This window comes from Abramis brama (assembly GCF_963993115.1).
Source record: "Abramis brama genome assembly, chromosome: 17".
In the NCBI taxonomy this organism is placed as follows: domain Eukaryota; kingdom Metazoa; phylum Chordata; class Actinopteri; order Cypriniformes; family Leuciscidae; genus Abramis; species Abramis brama.
In genome coordinates, this window is record NC_139979.1 from 32,126,877 (window position 1) to 32,151,090 (window position 24,214).

Consider the following 24,214-nt stretch of genomic DNA (forward strand, 5'->3'; position numbering starts at 1 on the left):
GCAGTGGCCAATCGGAGGTGTTTAGATTAATTTAATCATTTTTATACTTTACGTGGTCTATTTACTGTACATTATACAAATGTTGAGTATGCCACCTTTGAGAAGCATTAAAAAGTTGGTGGAAATAAACAAACGCCATGTCAGATACAGCTTCTGTTCCACCTTTGCAGTGTAAAGATGCTTCAGTTGATATTGAGAAAATTGTATTGGTAATATAGCTATAGCATTCTGAATGACTAATATTTTACATAAAACAAAACACAGATGGATTTAATAAAGTAATGATAAATATAATATCGCCCTTAATGGCCTGGCAATAGCGTCCCTGCTGCAGGGTTCACACTTTAGTTTTAAATCTAGATCGAAGAATCATCCGTTTAATAACCAGACACAACTGATAGCAGAAGCCCCCTGGTGTTAAAGGGATAGTTCACCCAAAAATTTTAATTCTGTCATCATTACCAGACAGTTGACGGTAGCCTTTGACTTCCATAGTATTTTTTATTTTATTTTCTTACTATGGAAGTCAATGGCTTCCGTCAACTTTCTGATTACCAGCATTCTTCAAAATATCTTCATTTGTGTTCAACAGAAGAAACTCATTCAGTTTTATGACATTTTGAGGGTAAATAATGACATAATTTTCATTTTTGGGTGAACTATTCTTTTAAGTAGCTCAGCAGATTCACAAAAACCATAAAACAAGAGTAGTTTTGATGGGTTTGCAGTTGAGCCTCTAGCATCATGTCAAATTTCCAAATATGGCTATTTGTAACTATTTTATGCTTTGGCGAATTGGTGGCTAATTCATATGGATTTGTATGATCTCATTTGTATGTTTTAGTACAGTCTGCTTATGCCTCGATCAGTATGGTGAACCTTTCAGTTTACTTAAAAATAAATAAATAAATAATAATATATATATATATATATATGTTTTTGTAATATTCCAATTTTACAAATTCATATGAAATCACTAGTGAAATAGTTATTTTCCCATGAGATTGAGTCAACGCTCACATATTCACCAGTGAGGTCACTCGGTTAAAGGCAGCAGAGAACGCTTTGCAATAATAACATTTCTAATCACAATCAGGTTGTTGTTTTTTTCTCTCTAGAAAATGTATCTCTAACTTCACATAGTGCAAATGAATGTAGACATTTTAATATACAAAAACATACAATCTTTAAAACAAGCAGGCTGTTCAAACATGAAATCACTAATGTCGTAGACACCTAAAAAATATTCATTGTCCAGTAGAAAATAAAATTCCATCGAGGCCTCTTTTCCTTCACCCACACAGTCTGTTTTCATAGGCCACTTCCTCAGAGGTTTTGATGGGAAACTTTTGTGAGCCAGACGTAGTTGACTTTCTCTGAACATAAGCATAGATCTCATTGTCAACCATCTTTAAACCATCGCCTTTAGTGACCACGCTTTTATCTTTTCTGACTGGCCTGTCAGGTAAAGGTGGGCCGCTCTCATCTGTACATTGATCATTTTCAGCATCATGTGTAAGCAGATGAGAATATACTAGAGTATCGTCTATGTACACATAAGTGTGAGCATCTTCTTCCTCCTCCTGTGTTTTGGGGATACCATGGAGGCCTGGAAGGAAAGCATGCTGATTGGGATTGTAGACGGACACCGGGGGAGCCTTGTTCCTCTTCTTTTTCCTGTGCAATATTAAGATGCTTTGTTAAGAATCAAATATTACAGTACAATACTTGTTAGGATTTCAAACACAAAGCCCAGATCCTAATCCGAACCAAACCAGTGCAGAAAGATTCTCCGGAGACATAATATCAATAATTATCCCAAAAAAACAAAAAACACTTGCCAAATGTTTGAAGAGAGCTTGGCTTAATATATCACTTTCACTTAAATGGCTATAACTCTTGAATTGAATGAGATAATTTCACCAAACTTGGTGCACATGTGTATGGGCTCATTTACATGTAATATGAACAAAATTGCAGTGTTTGGGCACTTGGTGGGGCTATAACCGAAATAAAATTGAAAAGGGCTATAACTATGCAACAGTTGGCCAGACTGTCTTAAAAATTGGCATTCAGTGTCTTCGTCCAAGGTACCATCATTGTCTATAAGGACACTGACTTTAAAAATATGGCTACCATCAGCCAATCAACATTCAGAAACTATTAGACAAGGTTAACAGAGGTCGATCAAAATAAAACTCAGTGAACCCGTTTTGACTCATGGCCTCCAAAGACAGTGACTATTTTGAAAGAAATTACCATCAGATAGGCGCTATCACATTTTACATGTGTGAAACTTGTATACTGATTGTATATTATGAGATATTTCGCACATACACATCATTTAAATCATTTGTTGGATCTCAATCTGAACAACTTTACCTCAAGAAAAAAATACTTTTGTATTTTATATACAAAATACACAAATTACAAAGGTTTTTTGCTCAACCTCAATAAAACCAGTTTAGTACATATCTCAGGACTCCCCAGATTAATAATTATAAAAAATATATTTTGAACTGTAGTATTCGGATGGCTATACAGTGAGGAAAATAAGTATTTGAACACCCTGCTATTTTGCAAGTTCTCCCACTTAGAAATCATGGAGGGGTCTGAAATTGTCATCGTAGGTGCATGTCCACTGTGAGAGACATAATCTAAAAAAAAAAATCCAGAAATCACAATGTATGATTTTTTAACTATTTATTTGTATGATACAGCTGCAAATAAGTATCTGAACACCTGAGAAAATCAATGTTAATATTTGGTACAGTAGCCTTTGTTTGCAATTACAGAGGTCAAACGTTTCCTGTAGTTTTTCACCAGGTTTGCACACACTGCAGGAGGGATTTTGGCCCACTCCTCCACACAGATCTTCTCTAGATCAGTCAGGTTTCTGGGCTGTCGCTGAGAAACACGGAGTTTGAGCTCCCTCCAAAGATTCTCTATTGGGTTTAGGTCTGGAGACTGGCTAGGCCACGCCAGAACCTTGATATGCTTCTTACAGAGCCACTCCTTGGTTATCCTGGCTGTGTGCTTCGGGTCATTGTCATGTTGGAAGACCCAGCCTCGACCCATCTTCAATGCTCTAACTGAGGAAAGGAGGTTGTTCCCCAAAATCTCGCAATACATGGCCCCGGTCATCCTCTCCTTAATACAGTGCAGTCGCCCTGTCCCATGTGCAGAAAAACACCCCCAAAGCATGATGCTACCACCCCCATGCTTCACAGTAGGGATGGTGTTCTTGGGATGGTACTCATCATTCTTCTTCCTCCAAACACGTTTAGTGGAATTATGACCAAAAAGTTCTATTTTGGTCTCATCTGACCACATGACTTTCTCCCATGACTCCTCTGGATCATCCAAATGGTCATTGGCAAACTTAAGACGGGCCTTGACAAGTGCTGGTTTAAGCAGGGGAACCTTCCATGCCATGCATGATTTCAAACCATGACGTCTTAGTGTATTACCAACAGTAACCTTGGAAACGGTGGTCCCAGCTCTTTTCAGGTCATTGACCAGCTCCTCCCGTGTAGTTCTGGGCTGATTTCTCACCTTTCTTAGGATCATTGAGACCCCACGAGGTGAGATCTTGCATGGAGCCCCAGTCCGAGGGAGATTGACAGTCATGTTTAGCTTCTTCCATTTTCTAATGATTGCTCCAACAGTGGACCTTTTTTCACCAAGCTGCTTGGCAATTTCCCCGTAGCCCTTTCCAGCCTTGTGGAGGTGTACAATTCTGTCTCTAGTGTCTTTGGACAGCTCTTTGGTCTTGGCCATGTTAGTAGTTGGATTCTTACTGATTGTATGGGGTGGACAGGTGTCTTTATACAGCTAACGACCTCAAACAGGTGCATCTAATTTAGGATAATAAATGGAGTGGAGGTGGACATTTTAAAGGCAGACTAACAGGTCTTTGAGGGTCAGAATTCTAGCTGATAGACAGGTGTTCAAATACTTATTTGCAGCTGTATCATACAAATAAATAGTTAAAAAATCATATATTGGGATTTTTTTTTTTGATTATGTCTCTCACAGTGGACATGCACCTACGATGACAATTTCAGACCCCTCCATGATTTCCAAGTGGGAGAACTTGCAAAATAGCAGGGTGTTCAAATACTTATTTTCCTCACTGTAGTAGTCATTTCAAAATGGATGTGACCCATACAGTTTACCCTAAAGCCAATTATTCCTACAAAACCTCAAACCTTCATGAAATTCAGAAGGGACATGCGACACATGATTCTTAACAAGCATGTAAACTTTTATGGAGGTCAGGATGGTGCTATAAATTACATGAAAATTGTCATTTTTTTCATCTCTTGTTTAGGTGGTCACAGGCTTGTTTAATAACACTTAATATATTTTTTTCATATGCGCCTAAAGGCCTTAAAGTGCTTGAACCACTGTAAATGCTGCTTTCAGCTATACTTAAAATATGTTTTTGGAAAACTCTCACCTGAGAACAATCCAAATCACCATGGCTGTTATGATCATCAACACGATGCCCACGATACTCAGGATGATGCCCAGAAGCATGTCTGAAAACGTATCTGAAAACATGACAATACATTTCACTTCATCTTTTCAAGTTTTTCCCCAATTGATATATTATATGGACATTCTAGTGTGAATCTAGTGGACAGAAAAGGCTCTCTCACTTGTGTTGTTCTGCAGTGTGATCTCCATCATTGCCCTGAAAGGTACTGTTGGGGACTTGCAGTTTGACATGTTAAGGTAAAAACTTCCTGGGACCAGGATATCATTAATATTCTCATCCTGTTTAGTACTGTACACCCCCGTTTGAGAGGGAATGGTCCACACTGCAATGTTTGTGTGCCCCCCCTTACACTTGGGCTGGCTGACATTCCTGAACTTCAGTTTGCTCTGAAGCTGTGGCTCAATGTTTACGATCCAGGACACAGTGCTGGAGGATTTCATCCCGGACGGCCAGACTGGGGTCGCCAACACGGTAGGGTTATCCTTTTTTGGTGCAACAGTGAATATATAGTGCTCTGTATGAGAACGACAGAACAGCAAAACTCAATAACTGTTTTGATTTTTTATATCGAGTTACTCACAATGAATTTATTTGATCAGGTACACTACAGTTGAAAGGTTTGGGGTTGGTTAGATTTTTTAATGTCTTCGAAAGAAATCTCTTTATGCTAAGGCTGCATTTATTTGATCAAAAATACATTAAAAACTTATTAATATTGTGAAATATTATTACAATTTAAAAGAACTGTTTTCTACTGTAATATATTTTAAAATTTAATTTATTCCTGTGAGCAAAGCTGAATTTTCAGCATCATTACTCCAGTCTTCAGTGTCACATGATCCTTCAGAAATCATTTGAATATGCTGATTTGCGTCTCAAGAAACATTTCTGATTATTATCAATGTTGAAAATAGTTGTGATGCTTAATATTTTTATGCCAACCATGATAAATTATTTTTTTTCAGTATTCTTTGATGAATAAAAAGTTTATTTATTTGAAATATAATTTTTTTGTTAGATTATAACAATATAACTGGCACTTTTATAAATAATAATAATAATAATAATTTAACGGTAAAAACCTTTGAACGGTAGTGTGTCATTTTAAAACTCAAAATCTTGATTCACGGATAGTTTCTACGCCATTTTTGTTCTACTAAATCATGCACCTGCTATACATTTTCCTCAAGAGACAAAGCAGCTTCCATTTGCAGTAATGTATAATGAAATCCTTTACCTGATATGTCTTGTGTAAATGAATAATTTAAAAAGGGTTTAGCTGCCAAATTCTGGCCACTGAAACTTGTAACGGAGGCAGTTACTGCAATACTGGATTCACGGATCTGGATTTTCTCAATGGTTCCCTTTGGACAAAACTGCCCAACAGTGATGCCAGTGTTAACATGGGACACATTTAGGAGGAGGACGCTATTGTATTTGTCCTCAGGCAGACAGTGATGCAGACCGCCTGTAGGGGACTGGAGCTCCACTGCACTGTTCGGTGGGCCGTGAAGGTGCCATGTGATCGTCTTCAGAACTCCTGAGATACACTGCAGCTCGTAATCGAAGGTTATAGGGAATGGAGTGGATGCACATTTTCTCCATTCTTTACATTCTGTTGATAAAGAAACAAAGTAAATGATGAGTAATTGTTATGGGCCAAGAACTAAAAGAGCATTAAAGGCCCATTCACACCAAGAATGATAACTTTAAAGAACTTCTTCTTTTTGTTTATGTTTATTATTATTATTCTTAGGCCTTTGGGTCTTGTAACATATTTAGATTTCCCTCTGGTTCTTTTGAAATTGCACAGTAGAGTTAACCCATAAGTTTGTGTCCTCCCCATTATTTTGGTTGCCATCTTGGATTTCTATCAAAAATACCCCCACCAAATTTGGCTTAGATATCGCCGCAATAAGCCACAAAAAGTTTGTAGGTGTTTTCTTTATCATGTTCTGAAGGTACCTGAGAAGTTTAGGGAATACCTACTAACAATATTTTGCCCCAAAGTCATGTACCTGACCTGCTTAAATAATAGAAGTTATTGTAAATATAGATTTAACTGGTGAACTTTCTGTTCTAGTAGTGATTGGGAGCATTTTACACAGTTAAATAAAGATTTAAAACATTTAGGATATAGTCTTATTTAAGGCTCAGAGGGGTGGATCATTACACACAGTTGAGTACCTATGGTCTGGTTGACTGTCCACTCTAGTTCTTCCTTGTTACAGTCAAAGATGTCAAGGTCATAATGGCTCCCTGAAGCTATGGTGACCATGTCCATTATGACCGAATACAGTTTCAACACACAGGCGGACTTGGGATTCTTCTTCATCACACGTATTTGTAGCGTTTGATTCTCAGGCAGATGTCCAATACACTGCCCTGCAACAGTGACAAGGAGAACAATAGATGTCAAATAAACATTATATGAAATTGTGGTCAAAAGATGAAATAATTGTATTATGAGAATAGAGACTGTGATGTGTCGAGGAACAGTGAACTCATCCAAATACCTATATTTAGAAGATTGAGTGCAGGGCAGGACAATTTAAATGCTGATACAGTATAACACAATTGTACTGAAAAGAAACCTTTTTTACAAAAAAAATTCTCAAAATTCGCCAAAAGTATCACAATATCCCAAAATATCGGTCAGTTTATTGGTCGATCACTAGAAATGATTTTATCATCTCACTGTATTAGCCTGTAGACTATGTTTCCATGCAAGTTGTGTTCCGGTCATTCTGACCCAAAGAGGAGTTTCTTTTTCCAAAAAATGCTAGTTAATGTTATCGCATTTGACTAAAACTTACTGATTTTGCTCTCACAGAGTATAACTGTGTAAAATGTAAAAGAATATAAAAATTTCTGACAGCCATATCACCCTGTAGCCCAAGACTGGTTGCCCACTGAAGCTAAACAGGGTTGAGCCTGGTCAGTGCCTGGATGGGAGACTCCTGGGAAAACTAGGTTGCTGTTGGAAGAGGTGTTAGTGAGGCCAGCAGGGGGCGCTCACCCTGTGGTCTGTGTGGGTCCTAACGCATGGGGATGGGGACACTATATCTCGAAACAAACACAGTCCTTCGATTGAGAAGTTAAACTGAGGTCCTGACTCTCTGTGGCCATAAAAAATCCCAGGATGTCCTTCGAGAGTAGAAAAGAGTAGAGGTGTAATCCCAGCATTCTGCCCAAATTTGGTCCCCACACACACACACACACACTCACATATACACTCACTCACACATACACTCAAACATAAAACCAGTCATTGATCTCTTAAAATTCAACAATATTATTGATCTGACTGTAATGACGCTGCTGTAAAGAACTGAACTGAGCTGGACAATGACATAACTTTTTTGCAAAACTGCTTTATAGATGAAATGAACTAATTTAATAACTGATGATCTAAATCAACACTGAACTGACTTCAGCTGAACAACAGCCGAAATGCACCATTTTCACAGTAAAGCTGCTTTGAAACTATCTGTACTGTATAAAGCGATATATAAATAAAGGTTACTTGACTTGATCATCCAGGTAACGACACACAGTTTCAAGAATCAAGAGTATGTGAACTTTTGAACTGGTTTAAATTCAGTTATTATTTTGTAATGTGGACTATATATATAAACATCTGTTATGTGGAACAGCTTACTCAGGACAGTACTGCATAAAAAAAATCATGCAATTTTAATGATCCCTTCTATTTTGTTAACATAATTTATTAAAATCTTGTATTCAATTTTTTACATACCCTTTGTTCTCGTGATGGCAGAGATCTGAAAGTGCACCATTAGGCCTTGCGATGGAGGACGTGGCCAGGACATGTTGCAGTTCTTTATGTAGAGATAAAAATCGCCTGTCTCCACCATTGGCTGGCTTCCGTTCAGCGGTTTTACCACACTGGTCTTGCCAAGCCAAAAGTACTTCATTGTAGGGATGTTTTCAGGTCGGAGGCATGTTGGAACAGTGTGGCTCAGAATGCGCACGTCTGTGTAGTACGTCTGGGGCACTTTGAAATACCAAACTGTCTGTATATTTTCAGGAAAAGTGTTTGGGGTAAAGAAATCCTGGGTTGAACTCTTCTCTGGGAGAACAACATGGATTTTAACCAATTCTGTAAAATAAAGAAAGATCAACAGTTCACATATGACAACTTTGTTTAGACAATTTGTGCTTAAAGGGATAGTTCACCCAAAAATGAAAATTCTGTGATCATTTACTCTCCCTCAAGTTGTTCCAAACCTGTATGACTTTCTTTCTTCTGCTATACACAAAAGAAGATATTTTATAAAAGGTTGGTAATTAAACAGTTGCTGGTCCTCATTGACTTCCATAGTATATTTCTTTTCCTACTATGGAAGTCAATGGGGTCCATCAGTCATTTGGTTACCGACTTTCTTCAAAATATCTTCTTTTGTGTTCAGCAGAAGAAAGAAAGTCATTCAGGTTTGGAACAACTTGAGGGAGAGTAAATGATCACAGAATTTTCATTTTTGGGTGAACTATCCCTTTAAATATATAAGCTTTACCATCGCACTTACCATCAATGGGAGATCCGTGTAATACGCCGATAGCTGTCATGTTCAGAGGTTGACCTCCAGACACTTCCAAAGACAGTTTGCCAACTTTAGGCACATCGACTTGTCTAATAGTTCCATTCCGACAAAACCTCCCAACGGTGACATTCTCCATTGTGAGGATGTAAACGTGCTGGTCTGGGCAGCCGTCTGTCGGCTGAATCTGCCGTAAACCAGTCCTACTGAAACTCAAATGGATTGTCGCTCTAGCTAGAGGATTCAGATTCCAGGTGAAGGTCCGATTGAACTTTTGAAAGGCATGGTGCATGATGTGAAAGGCTGATATCACTGTTGAACAAATGTGTTATGTCAGATAAAGACCCTGTAGATTTATTAAAGGAGAACTCCGGTCAATTTTAACATTGAGCTCATTTTTTTGTAAATTTGGAGTGCTGTCAATACAGAGAACAATGACAAAAATCGGTGTTGCCTACACCGTTTGTCAAGTTCACGCGCGTGATCATAGGTAACTAAACCTACGCGCGTGAACTCGACAATCGACTACTGTGGACTTCGACCAAAAACAGGATGTAAATACAGGTATGAGCGCTGGCTGAATTATTATCATTTTTATTCATATCTTTCACATCTACTGCAGTCAGATTCACCGTGTTCACTCTGAAGGAATCACTCACATTGGCTGTGCACTTGTAATGACACATCAAGGATGTTAAGAGGCTAAAAGCAGGTTTAAAACTTGCCCCATTGAAGTCAACAGGGTGCAAATTTTAAAAAGAGGATAACACGGTGTAGGCAACACCGATTTTTGTCGTTGTTCTCTGTACTGACAGCACTCCAAATTTACAAAAAAATGAGCTCAATGTTAAAATTGACCGGAGTTCTCCTTTAAGTTGACCATGAAAAACATTTTGACAACATTGTCATCTGTATGAAAAAAAAAAAAAAAAAACTTTTCGGTTTGTAGTACATCATTATCGTGTAACATACCCTGAGAACACAGCGCTCTCCATCTTTATTAGTTGAAATCGTCAGAAATCAAATACTTTCATACTATATAGTATGCGAAAAACAGTAAGCCAAAATAGTAGCATGTCGGAATACATAGTACTGGGGAAAAAAGTAGGCTAAAAGTACCCGGATGACCTACTACTTCCAGCGAGATTCTGAAGTGCGCATATGATGGACACTTTACCCATGGATTGGATTTATAAATGGCAGTGAAGTGACACAAACAGATGCTGGTGGGTCACGTGACAGTAACAACCGAATTTCATTCATACTACCCATTTTCATACTATAGACCTTACCCAGATAGTACACGTACGTCTGCAAGATGTCTGTTAAAGATCGCTTCATCTGGAAAGCATCTGCTGTTTACTAACATCTGATAGACATCTTTAAGATGTCAGTTTAACATACATTCTAAATCATTACATCTTTAAGACATTTTCTAAACGTCTATTTGACACTCTAAAAAAATACATCATCCAGATGTAAACACACACATCAAATAGACGTGTCTCCTTGATGTCCGTGTGCTATCTGGGTAAGTAGCCCCGCCCCTTTTCAGCGCTGCACTCGTTGTCTTTTGACTTCCAGTCTGTATTTTCACAGCGATCTTGCGTATTTAATGAACGGCTCGTTTTAAATTCTTCCTGGTCGACTAACATTTGTTAAGACAGTTAATGCTTTAAACATTACAATCCTCATGATAACTTTCGTTAACTTTACATTAAGTAAATCCACTTCAAGAGCTAATTACTCCTGGACAGTAATGCCATAGAAATATACAGAGCGACCGCAAAAACGGAAGTTCAAAGACAATATTCTAAAGATGGCGGCGCCCTCGTTTCTCTAGCGCATAAGGTCTTTTAACGGTCACAGAGTACATTTAAATTCAAATGTAGTACCAAAATGCAATTTCGGATGCAGTGACGGTCTCTGTTTATTATAGATAGTATTATAATTATATATTATAAAAGTATTATAGCATTTGCTTTTATATTATTAGTAATAGAATGGCAAACATTATAATTCTTTTTCATTTATGGTCAGCATTCTGCAAATATGCATTTACATCATTTAAACAAATCTCTGAATACATGTTTTGTCTTAATGACCAGTGAAATATGATTGTCTAAAAAGTAAGGAGTAAAAGTATTATTTGTATCTGACAGCTCTCACCATTAGGCTTATGCCTGAAGATCTGCACGGTGAACACGTTCTCTGGCTGTGAACAGCTGAAGTTCAGACGCGTGTCACTTTTGAGGACCACAGAAGACTGGCACACCTGGCCTATGCAAACCTGGCACTGTGTGTTTATGCCAGCAGTAGCACTAGTATTAATATGGATGCTTGTGCCCTTTTCAACAGCAATTTTGAGCTCTGAACCACCTAAAACGAAAAGACAACATTTTCTTAAACATTTAGATTGTATGTATAGTACCAGTTTGGAAACATTAAGAGTTTTTTAATGTTTCTGAAAGAAGTCTCTTCTGCACTCCAAGGTTGTATTTATTTGATCAAAAATGTAATTTATTCCTGTGATCAAATCTGAATTTTCAGCATCATTACAGTCTTCAGTGTCTGATCAAAAAAACATTTCTGAATATTAGAAATGTTGAAAATAATTGTGCTGCTTCACTTTATATATATAAAACATTGTTTCAAAAGATTTCTATTTCAAATAAATGCTGTTCTTTTAACCTTTCTATTCATCAAAGAATCCAGACAAAAATTTATCAAGGTTTCCACAAAAATATTAAGCATGGAAAAATGTTTTTCAACATTGATAAACATAAGAACCATTATTAATAATTGAGCAACAATAATAACTGATAATAAATGAGCACAAAATCAGCGTTTTACTATAATTGTTGAAGGATCTGGAGTAATGATGCTGAAAATTCAGCTTTGATCACAGGAATATTTAACAATATATTCACATAGAAATAATTTCACAATATCACAATTTTTTTTTTTGTTTTGTTTGTTTTATCAAATAAATACATCCTCAGTGAGTAAAAGAGACTTCTTTCAAAAACATTTAAAAATCTTAATGTTTCCAAACTTTTGACCAGTAGTGTATAACAAGAAAAAAAATATAGGCTATATTATAGATTCTGCAGCAAAACTTTAACCTTTAGCTTTTTTTCCCACATATATATGGAGTGTGACACAATTCTTTATAAAGCACAAAAAATATGCAGTTTCTCATTGATATTAAGTAATAAATAATGTTGTTTACAGTTCTTTTTTTACACTTTTTTCTTAAAATATTTTATTGGCATTTATGGTTCCATGAATGAAGAAGCTTTAACATTTACAAAAAAATATATATTTACTTTATATTGTACAAAAGGTTCTATATAGTGGAAAAGGTTCTTTAGATGATTAGAATGTTCTTCACACAAAGAAAAAAAATATATATATATATTTTAAGAACTGTTCACTGAGGTTCTTATGGGAACCAAAAATTGTCCTATGTCATTTCTGAAAAAAATAATAATAATAGCCTATATATATATATATATATATATATATATATATATATATATATATATATATATATATAGGCTATATAATGTTTTAGATGTGCACCCCAAAACAACACAGTTTAAATGTATTGAAAGCTGTAATGTTTTGTATGAAAAGTGATTTAAACATCAAGTGAAATTTGTCATTAGCCAATATAAATCCTTTACCATTAAACAAATCCAACAAACTGCAGTCAGTCTTGCTTTCTTATATAGGAGATTACGATATGGGTAAATCAAACACATTGTTAACCCGTGTATTTATTTTATCCATTTCTTAAGTGAAAAGGCATTTTAAAAAAATAAGATGAACCCCGATACAGGGCATCGAAATGGATATTAGCCTAGTGTAGCCTACTACCTGTGTAGCCTATGTTAGATTGGATGAATATGTTACCTGTGAGCTCCGAGAATGACGACTGGAAAAAAACCAAAAGAAGCGAAAAGCACGTGAACCGCCAAAATCGCATGACTTCTTATTATACAATAAACTCCTAGGAGTGGTCTGGAAATGTAGAGTTTTCACATGAAAGTTTTCACTGCTCCTCGGAGACAAGCGTCTTCCTGGTTTGCGACAGACTTCCAGGACAGGTTAGTCATCCAGGGGTGCGTTTCCTAAAAGCATCATTAACCAACTACGTTTGCAAGTTCCGTCGTTATCAGCAGTTCAACGAGTCGGTGTTTCCCGAAACCATCGTTCTAACGAACATTCGCAAACAGCATCGCAGAGTTGTGTAGTTGGAGCGACAGCTCTCGACCTGTGGATAGAAGCAGAGTTTCTAGTAGTTTGCAATGCATGACATTAATAAATCCTTATCTTGAGCCAAATAAGCAAGCTGACATTCAGTACAACCTGTGTCTTTAATTTCGAATAGCCAACATAAAAATGTAATTTACGTCTTTTAGTTTGTGAAGAGATTTAAAGCGCCGTTTTTGAAGAGTGCGCATGTGCGAACGTGCTCTACTACGTAGGAACGAGACTATGATTGAATCTGGAAATAAAGCAAAATAACTGAGAAATAGTCCTCAGATGCCATGTTCGTAATTTATAGCAACACATCTAGCGTTAATTCGATCTCAAACAGATTCATTAAAGAAAGTTATTACTCCATCACCTGTGTGACATCATTACCAATTGTGGTTTTTTTTACAGTCTATGGGTTGAACGACCAATTTGCGACAATACGGTTTCGGGAAACAGTCGTGACCATAGGTAGTGACTAGCTAGTTGATTTCTTCAAAGATGCATCGTAGCCTACTATGGTAGTGAACCAGCGAGTTACGTCGTTGTACGGGAAACACCCCTGGTGAATCCCTGGAACAAGTAAGGCTACAGTACCGTGTAAAACCGCACGTCCGCTGCCGTTCCCAGGCCAGGCCGGGTTCGGACAGATATTTAGAAATTATGTTCGGGTAACCATCCAGATCCAGATGGAGAAGATACTGTCGCTCACAGCGGGAGAACAAGGCAAATAATGACAAGAGAATTATCTTGTGAATAATACTCATGATATATATATATAGCCTATATATATATATATATAGGCTATATATAAATTAAATATATTATTTAAATGTATATCGTTCATTATTGCATTTTATTTTATTGTTAATCAGATTTAGAAGATTATAGAATTAAAGAATTATATAGAATGTAGTCATAAAAAACATTTATGTATCAAAAGAGATAAAAATTCAATGCAGCAAAAAGTAGATAAAAAAATGGCATTCTCTTGACAAGATTTACCTCTTTAGTATTTTTCTTTTCTCAATTAGTGGATATATATATATATATCCACTAATTGAGAAAAGAAAAATACTTCACTATTATTAAAGAAAAATAAATACTTACAGCACAGCTTGAGTTGAATTATGGTTACGGTTCTGATTGTCTGGCTATGTAAAGTAATGTAATGTAAGTGAATTATGTTTTTGTCAATCACTTCCTCCAATGGCTTTATTTCATTTTAATTTTCATTTTAATGTGTGGCATTACAAATTTAAGAATCAGTTTAGGATCTGCTGATCCTATGTCCTGATATAACATTGCATTAAAAAATAAGGTGAAGTATATTGTATTTAGCATTTAAGGCAATGGACTGAAACTCCTCCAACCCGAAACACACCTGATCCAGCTAATCAAGGTTTTCAGGATTTCTAGAAACTATGGCCCTCCAGGAGCTGAGTTTGAGACCACTGATTTAAGTTAAAAGATGATGACATCAGATGAATGATTCTGTTAAGCAGATATTTCAATAAGAGGTTTCTGCCAATTCCGGTTCACTTTATTGTAAGTCGAATGAGTCTGATTACTGAGACTCTCACCTTTTGTCTTTAATGGCTTTTGGAGCCCCAGTCCCATTCTTCGAATAGTTATGCTGATTAGACTGGTGACACTCTAGAGCAGGGATAGGCAACTCCGGTCCTGGAGGGCCACTGTCCTGCAGAGTTTAGCTCCAACCCTAATTAAACACACCTGAACAAGGCAATCAATGTTTTCAGGATTACTAGATAGATACAGGCAGGTGAGTTTTTATCAGGGCTGAAGCTAAACTCTGCAGGACAGTGGCCCTCCAGGACCGGAGTTGCCTATCCCTGCTCTAGAGTCTGGGTGGGTTACTTTAACTGTACTTCATTTGCATGCTTTTTTTTGAAGTTTTTTGGCTTTTAGTATGAATATGTTAGCCTTACTGTTATCTAGTGTGCTCCAAAACAATGACAAAATTCACATTAGAAGATATAATCATTCAAAACTTACCGTCTCTCACTTCTGCCAATATGGATCAGTAATTTGGATGACATCACTCTGTACTTCAGCTTCTCATCAGATTTTCTGTCCAATCAAATGCTCTCTAGAATCTGAAGCTCCGCCCCCTACCTTATAAATAGACTTGTTCACACATTTGATACTTTCTACATGTTGAATGGCACATATGTGCACTATATAGGGGATGGTGAACGATTCAAAGTCTGGTTTCACATTAGTGTCACATGAACCGCCAAGCCGAGCCGAGCTGTGATTAAACTAAATGCTATTGGCAATTGTAGATTTGATCATGCTTTTCCCCATTATTGTTGAATCACGGAAGATACACCAGATATTTTGCCAAGAGATCTCTTATTTATTATTTAATATACATGTGTCAGACGAGAGAAACGGGTATAGGAGAATAAGACTACATGAGAGGTGGTCTTCATTCCAGATTTCCCATTTTCCCTATCCCCTCACCCCATCATGCCAGCTGTAATGCTTTCTCTGGGTTTCTCCTCCCTCACCCCCTCATGCCTTTATGTTTCTCTGGAGTGGCACAGTAAGATTGAGCTTATATACACCACTGAGTGACTTTCAACTTCTTATGTTTAAAAATGGAACGTATACCTCATGCTTACACATGGCACAATCCACTTTCAATCCACAGTTACTTCCCATATCTCTCATCAGCACGCATGCACAACATACTCTGACTTCATTATGAAATACATTATGAAATTATTATGAAAATGAATAAAGAAAAATAATACTAAAAAATAACATTAAACAGTAAATTTTTAGCCATTCCCAGGTGGCCAACCCTATTGAAGTGACAGTGAGGAGAAATAGCAGACCAAGAAATAGACATGAAGGACAGAAGAATAGAAACAGAAAGGAAAACAAAAACAAAAGAACCCCAACCCATGTTATTTCTATGTGTCATTTATGTGTAAGCATTTAAAATGAACCCCAATCATCTAAGAAAAGAAAAATGAAAACCTCTTCCACCAGTGCCTCGACTCGGTAAGTGCTTAACTCCTCGAGTTCCTGGTCAAAACAACAAACTAAAATAATTGTTGATGTTAAAGGATCCTATCCCTTGGGTTGTAAATCAGTAAGCGGATGTTCATGGTTTGTGAGGTTGTGTTTTGCAAGTATTGTAGAATCTTCTATTTCACTCTTTATTTCCCTTTCTTGGTTTTACCCATATGTTATCAAAGGAGCATTTCTAAAGTTATCTTTACTTTGAATGGTGAATTCATTTATCCCCTGTTATCCAGACTTCTCTTGAATTAGCAAAAGCAATCTGCATCTTTAAACACCACCATGTCATGAAATTGTCCAATGCCAAGTCTAATGATCTGCAAAAGTGAAAACTATATGCTAGATATATTAATTCCATATCACACAACCATCACAGATTCAGGATCTAAAACTTTTATACAGTTTTTTCCATAAGGCAACCAACATCATGTTTCTAAAATAAATGAATAAGCTTTGTTATGGTCTCCACAGAATTAATGACAATCACCCTCAGGTCTCAGCTTGAAAACTCATTCAGCTCTTTTGTAAAGAATCTTCTTTACTCAGGGTGTTCCCCTGACATAGTTATATCAAATTACGGACACTTGTCACGAGGAATGCGGTTTCTGGCGTTCAGGCATTAAAGAGCTCACTGCCTCAGACTGGTAACTGCATTTTCATAACTTTTATCATTTCATTCTACTCACTTTTTTGACTCTGACTTAGTCAGAAATGACATGTGTTTTCAAATAAACATCTTTGTTTTTATTTGTTAATTTTTGCTTATATATTTTTCAACTCACATTCTTTTGGAGTCATTATCTAGACTTAACATCAGCTTGTACTTGTCAATTAACTATATAAACTATTATTATAGATCTTTCCTCCAAGTAATTCCTTAACTTCAATCTTATGATCTTATATTATCTCTTGTTCTTTTTCAGACAAAAACTTAAATTTTGTAACGCTAAACAATGATCTACTTTCCAGCCCACATTAACACCAGAAATTTCTGTTCAGAAGCTTAGCTTGTTTCTGCTTCTCTCCAAATACCGAAGATATTGTTTTGCTATACAATTACTTTCAGTCATTTTACCACTCTCTGTGTTTACTAACAGGCTTTCTGTGTGTGTGTGTGTGTGTGTGTGTGTGTGTGTGTGTGTGTGTGTGTATAGAGGCTGCTTCACTCTCCCTTCTCACTCGAGGAACTCGAGGGAAAGAAAAAGAAAAGTTAAAAACAAAGTTAACCCTTATAATATATTGTCTTTTCTTTTTTAATTTAGTTTAACTCAGATAAATTTCTTTTATTTTTTTTCTTAATAGTTTAACTCAGATCAGTTTCTTTTTTTTTCTTTTTTATAGTTTATCTCAGATTAATAAAAAAATAAAATAAAAATAACATTTAACAGTACATTTTTAGTCTTCGCTATTTTAAAAAAGGGGAGGAGCTGTTCAGTATGTCCCGCCCTGTCTTCCTGTGTCAGTGGAGATTACATCACCACATTGAATAATGCTGCGCGTTTCAAGCCACTTCAGTGGGCCTTTAAGGTCGTCACCCAAATGCATTGTATCCATTTCTAGACACTGCCCGCTAAAATGTATATGAATTACAATGACTGCCTTATTTGGACTTGATGACTGCAGTGATCAACAGCACATTCTCAATACAGAATCTGCTGAAGATACACCCAAGTCTCCTGGTCTTCCCTTCTGAGTTTCCATCATGTCTTATTTCAACTTGTTTTGTTGGTAAATCTCATGAATACTTGTGTTCTTCTGTTATCTGCATTGGAAAGAGTCACGAGAAAAGCTAACCCGACTTGGCCATTTAAGAGTCATGTTTAATATCTTCATTTGTTTAATCATTTTGCGTTTAAAAGAATAGCCGTCCAACACAACCCAGACGTCTAAAACAAGGCAGAATTTGGGCTGTCAGGGAAAATTGAATAGACGTCTAAACCAGAGCCCAATTATCAATTAGATAACAAAGAAATGAAATGATGGGCTCTGGTTTAGACGTCTGGGCTGTGCTTGGACGGCTAATAGACGTCTTTTAAATGCAAAATTGCTTGCTGGGATCATTTTTAATATTTAACTATATTACTGCATATCCAGAGACATAAACTCACCTACACTCTTCTCACTTCACATTAAATGTGTCACATACAAGAATGTACAAAAAAAGTGAACATTATCATTGTCAGATATTAAGTCATTAATAAATCTTTTAGTCATAAGTTTAACCTGACGTTTAACCATAAGTTTAAGCTTCCTCTGTCATCTTCTCAGGCTGATAGAAGATTTTAAGTTAATACAGTTTTGTTAACTGATTTTGGGTTTCAGACAAAACTCTGCTGGCTGGTTTTGGATACCAAAAAAAAAAAAAAGGTTCAATGGGCAGTAGAACCCCAGGGTTACTCTTTATGGCAAAAATGTTCTATATAAGGAGAAATGTCTTGGTGTGCCACAAATTTCAAACTTCTTCATTATTTTTTCTGCTCTAAAAGTGTCTGGGCTAAGCTAAGCTGTTGGTCAGATTTGCACAAAATTTGGGACGCATAAAAAAAAAAAAAAAAAAAAAAAAGATCAAAAGAATTTAAATGCATCAAAGATAGGCCTATAAACCAATACAATTCTAAGGACACCTGACAAGTCGTGGACAATTCTGCCAAAAGGGGGCGCTACAGCTGAAAAAAACACTCCAACCATATGTTCAAGTAGGGCTGCATTTGACTCCACTTTTAAGGCCCATTCACACCAAGAACGATAACTATAAAGATAACTATATTAGTGTCCACACTAACCTCTAGTGTTTCATTGTGCCGTTATGGTTGTGGACTCTGCTATTCTTCTGTATTTACAATGATTTTTTAGAACTATATCTTTATTTTTATCGTTATAGTTATCATCCTTGGTGTGAACGGGCCTTTAAAAATAGCCTATGCTCACAAACTTCTCTAAGCACTTCCCCTCGGGCGAATCCTCTCCGCCATTTTGAAGTGCGTTCAACTTTGTCAAGTGGACGAGAGTTTATTTGGACAGACCCTCGACCGCTCGATTATGACCTGAGGGAGCGAGTCTACTCATACACTCATACGCAGATCCATAAACCACAATACAACATGATTGTTACTTCACAACAGCAACTAGTGCTTGCACCTAATGTACCCACACACCTATGATTTAAAGATGGAGAGAAAAGTAGTTTACATCTGTAAGTTAAGTTAGGACAATTAAGCAGTTTAGAAGAGCTATACTGAAATATAACAGCGGACTTCAAGTGATCAAGGGTGTTCCTTTTAAACCCATTGCAAGGGTTCCAAGTGGGCACTCGTGTAACATAAGCAATGATGTACAAGTGAATGAGACAGAGGGAAGTTAGTGAGAGAAGGGCATGAAAGTGGACTTAAGGCATGTTAAGGATGATAACAATTAAGATATAGTTCTAAAAATGTTTCTAAATGTACAAGAATAGCAAAGTCCACACCACAACTATAACAATAACGTGACAAATAACAAAACCATATTTTGGGAATTGCTTTCAGAACGATTTTTCCAGCTGATGAATGATTAAAAAAATTGACAGCCAATCTTAATCCGTCCTGCTTTAACGAGCTCGAGCATTTAAAGTGGCAGACAACAAAACAGCAGCGTGCAAGAACGTAAACGTGCAATGATGTGGATATAGTTATAGTTATCTTTATAGTTATTTCTATCTTTATAGATATCGTTCTTGGTGTGAACATGCCTTTAAACGCAGCATGCTGAAAATCAGTTAGCCTGTTCTTTGGGACTAATGCTAACATCAATATCACTCAAACATGACCACCAGCACATTCACATTCTACTCGTGCTGACTGGATGCTGTGGGGTGAGTTTCACTACACAATACCTAACGCAAGACAGTTTAATTATAAACTTTGAATTATTTTTTAAAAAAATTTAAGCTACACTTGGATTAGTTCAAACAAAAATGAAGGACACGTGTAGTGCGTTCATTGTAGGGTGTGTGAGAAAGTAACCTGGAGTGCCTGTGTGAATAGATCGAGAACCTGCATATTTATTCTCAATACTAAGTGATAACCTCAGATACGGGATATTTTCACTCACTGTCACAAGTATAAGCAGGGATATTGTTGTTCATTACCACAGCAACCATTTGCTTGTCTACAATGAACTAGTTGAAAGCTTATGACATATCACCATTTAAGGCTATTCTATTTATAAAGATACTGATACAGCAACTGTACATTTCATTTATAATATCATATATACTGTATATTCCCCTTCATAACATTTCATATCAGTATTGTCCCTCATAACCTTACCATGGCAATACTGTGTAGCAAATTTGGTGAGAATAAAGCTATAATAAATTTACTTTTATTAATAACTCTGCATTAGTACATGATAGCTTCAAAGTTCTTAATTCCTATGAATTTGTTATTATAAACAATTTAGTTTTTATTTCTATAAATAAAAATGTGTGTGTCTTTCTAGTTTTCTGAAAAGAATTTTGGTTCATTTACTTGTGGAGATTCAGGTCGATATATTTGTTGGTGGCCCATAATGACTAATTACATGAAGCAAACTTCATGTGTTTCATTCATTTCTGATGCTCATGACAGATCATTTTCTATAACGCAGAGGGCATATATTTATTCCAATGTGACTGACAGATGAGGAGCTATACTAATGTTGACCACCAGAGAATAATAAATCCTTAGGTCTAATCTTTATCCATCAGTTTGAATGGCTTTTTTGTTTTTTAAGTCAGTTGTGTCTTTGGGAACTACCATAATTTCTGAGCACTCTTACAATATGACTTTGCAGTAAAAACACATAATATTTGTAAAGACGTGTGTCAATCTCCCATAGCCTAGTATTGGTGCTTTCAACTATATTTGTACTTTTGTTGTAGATTTTGTATCCTTGCTGTGAATAATGAAAGAAAAAGAAAAAAACTGAGTGAATCTTCCTCTACTGAGACCTGCTACAAAACCTCCTCAAAGGAATATTTTATGAATTTATTGATACTACAAATAACAATTATGACAGATCTACAAAGTATAAACCTTATACAAATTTGTTCACTTCATTGTTTACAAACGGATTGCCTGTCACCTCATTGCTCAAGCTAAAGTTGAGCTTTCAACATTAATGTCACTTACGTTTTATTATTATTATTTACATAAACAAATACAAACACAAGAAATCTGTCCTCAAACTTCTGAAAGTGCAACAATCTTAAAAATAAAGGTTCCAAAAGGGTTTTTCCCCTTCTTTCCGCAATGACAAAAGAAAAACTGGGTTCCTCAAAAGAAACTCTCAGCGAACAGTTCTTAAAAAACAGTTTTTCTCAGTGTGAAGAACATTATAATAATCTATAGAAGCTTTTTCTACTAGTTCCATGGATGTTAAAGGTTCTTCATGGGACCATCAATGCCAATAAAGAACCTCTATTTTTAAGTGTATCTGTGTTTTTGTAGTAATTTACCAACTAAAATGCATTTACAGGCATTGTAAAGAGCTTTGTGGGTTTTTTTTTTTTTTCCTGAGACACACTCCATATTTTAATTCCAACGCTATAAACACTTGATATCAGTCAGGAATCTTAAGATAAAAACATTACAAACATTTGAAATGACATCTGAATATCACATATAATGCATTTCTATTACAATCAATTTATAAAAGCAAATAGTAGTAAAATATCTCAGTCCATCCAGGTCAGGAGATGTTAGCCATTTCAAACACGAGAGTTTAAGCAAATGTATGTTTTGCCACTAAGCATAAGATGTTTGGCAAGTCAACTAATTTAGGAACTCCTTTATAGTAGATTAAGGCGCTAATTTCTATTCTATTACCTCGGCCTTCTCTGCTCCATTCCATTGGGCAGGAATCCCGCGATAATGGGAACCGGCCATATGAGGGCAGCGACGCTCCATATAATGATGACTAAAGTCATGAAACAAGCCACCAGCGTGGATTCGATGGGTTTGCGGTTGAGCCTCCAGCTTCGATCCCCCTTCAGCTCGTCCAAAGCGAAATCCACGCAGCAGAAATGCACGGAGTCGCCCGTCTGCGGACCCTCGGACCTGCCCCGTCTGAATCTCCGGTACCGGGACAGCCCGCATCCGACGCAGAGCCGGAACTCCTGCTGGCCGCCCGTGACGCCCAGGTGCTCGATGTACACCGGCGAGATCGCGCGGTTGAAGGCGGCGGAGAAGAACGCCTTGCCGTGGTTGTTGGTGGTGTACATGAGCACGTCGCACTGGAAGCCGAAGTTGCTGTCCCAGCGCGCCACGAGTTTGGTGGGGAGTCTCTCCACGCTCACGTTGCACGTCGTGGAGGCTTCGGGCTCCTCCACGGATCTCTTCGAGTAGCCCACATCCACTTCCAGACTGGCCATGAACCTCCCGGAAGAGTTGACGGGCGGCAGAAGCAGGTCCTCGTCGCTCCAGCTGTGCGCGCAGCGGCCGGGAGCGCTCAGAGCCAGCAGGAGAGTGATGGAGATGCTCAGCATGGCAGACCGCGCGGTTCCTCCAGGCGCATGGTGGTCTCGCACTCGTTCTTTATTCCGGGGTAGTTGCCTGGCAGTCCGTCATGTGTGTGCTCCATCAGTTGCGCGCGTGTGTCCTGTGCGCGCTCGGAGAGCGCAGTGTGACCGAGCGCACGGTTGCGCGTCAGTGACAGTGAGTTCTGCTCCTTCACCTCACTGCTTGCTTCAGCTCGTCTACAGGGGTAGGAGGCTTCACATCACAACAGAGCCAACTTGTACACTTCAGATGACAGTAGGCGATCACGTGGGCTCAGAAAGATCATTTCACACACTGCAGATTGACACTCTTTAACCCTCTGGGACTGTTTGTGTGTCGGTCAAAAATGACAGATTTCAATGAAATGATTGTACTTTATTTTAGTTCGACAATGTTTTTTTTTTTTTTTTTTTTTAATATTTTGTATTCCTAGGGGATTTTATGATACTAAGTTATATTTATGTAGTAGTTAAAATCCATTTATTAATTTTTCTCAGCATGGACCATTTCCAACTTAAACTGTCATAAATCTTGAATGCTTTGGAGCAGACTGAAGTTAGGTCTCTTTTTAAAGACAACACTTGGCAGATTATTTCTGAAGTGAAAAAAAATATTAAAAAGGGGAACTTTAAAAAAGTTAGAAATTGTTATGAAAAATGCACGAAAATGCAATTTTCAATTTTTATATAAATATATTTTTATTTAGTTAGTTTTACTGTAAAGCTGTGAGAAAACCAAAACCATGAATCTAAACAAGTTGTGTTCCAAATTTGAGGCTATCTCAAAAAATTAGCTTTCAGTCAGATTGTGTTTGTGCGCAGTACCAAACATTTCCACTAGATGAAATTCGTCTCCTATTCATTTCCAATGCTCATTTTTGACCGCGAACATTAAACGTGACTATTTTCAGGATCATTTAACCTTTTCGAATCGTGTGTGTGTGTGTGTGTGTGTGTGTGTGTGTGTGTGCACAGCAAGTGTCAAAACCTTTTTTCCCAAGTTTTGTACCATTCCAATAAATTAAGAAAATTCAAAAAAAAAAATTATATATATATGACCGAACAAAACCAAAGGGGGACTTTTTACAGAGATGCCATGGGAAGAATCTTTCTTAAAATAACCTTTTTTTTCTTAAAGTGAAGAACATTTTATAAAGAACCTTTTATGGAATTGAAAGTTACTATGTTAAAAGTTCTTAATGGAACCATCAATGATAGAACATCTCAGTAACTATAAGGTCTTGAGTCTAAAATTGTGCATGTTGGTTTCCAGCACCAACTGATTCATTTTTCAACCAACTTATCTTTTATCAA

General features: G+C 36.9%; 2 protein-coding genes across 2 annotated transcripts; both read right to left on the reverse strand.

Moving 5' to 3' along the window:
• Positions 1-1,143: 1,143 nt before the first annotated feature.
• Positions 1,144-13,537, reverse strand: cdcp1a (CUB domain containing protein 1a). The gene is made up of 10 exons (XM_084089253.1): positions 13,441-13,537; positions 12,985-13,345; positions 11,236-11,445; positions 9,055-9,378; positions 8,265-8,627; positions 6,692-6,889; positions 5,742-6,119; positions 4,665-5,018; positions 4,463-4,556; positions 1,144-1,677 (listed from the first exon to the last, which is right to left on the reverse strand). The coding sequence occupies exons 2-10, from the start codon at positions 13,055-13,057 to the stop codon at positions 1,293-1,295; spliced, it is 2,379 nt and encodes a 792-aa protein (XP_083945379.1). The 5' UTR covers positions 13,058-13,345; positions 13,441-13,537; the 3' UTR covers positions 1,144-1,292.
• A 7,838-nt stretch (positions 13,538-21,375) lies between these two features.
• tmem158 (transmembrane protein 158) lies at positions 21,376-23,309 on the reverse strand. The gene has a single exon (XM_084089427.1). It carries the CDS (start codon positions 22,886-22,888, stop codon positions 22,226-22,228), a length of 663 nt encoding a protein of 220 aa, XP_083945553.1. The 5' UTR covers positions 22,889-23,309; the 3' UTR covers positions 21,376-22,225.
• Positions 23,310-24,214: the final 905 nt, after the last annotated feature.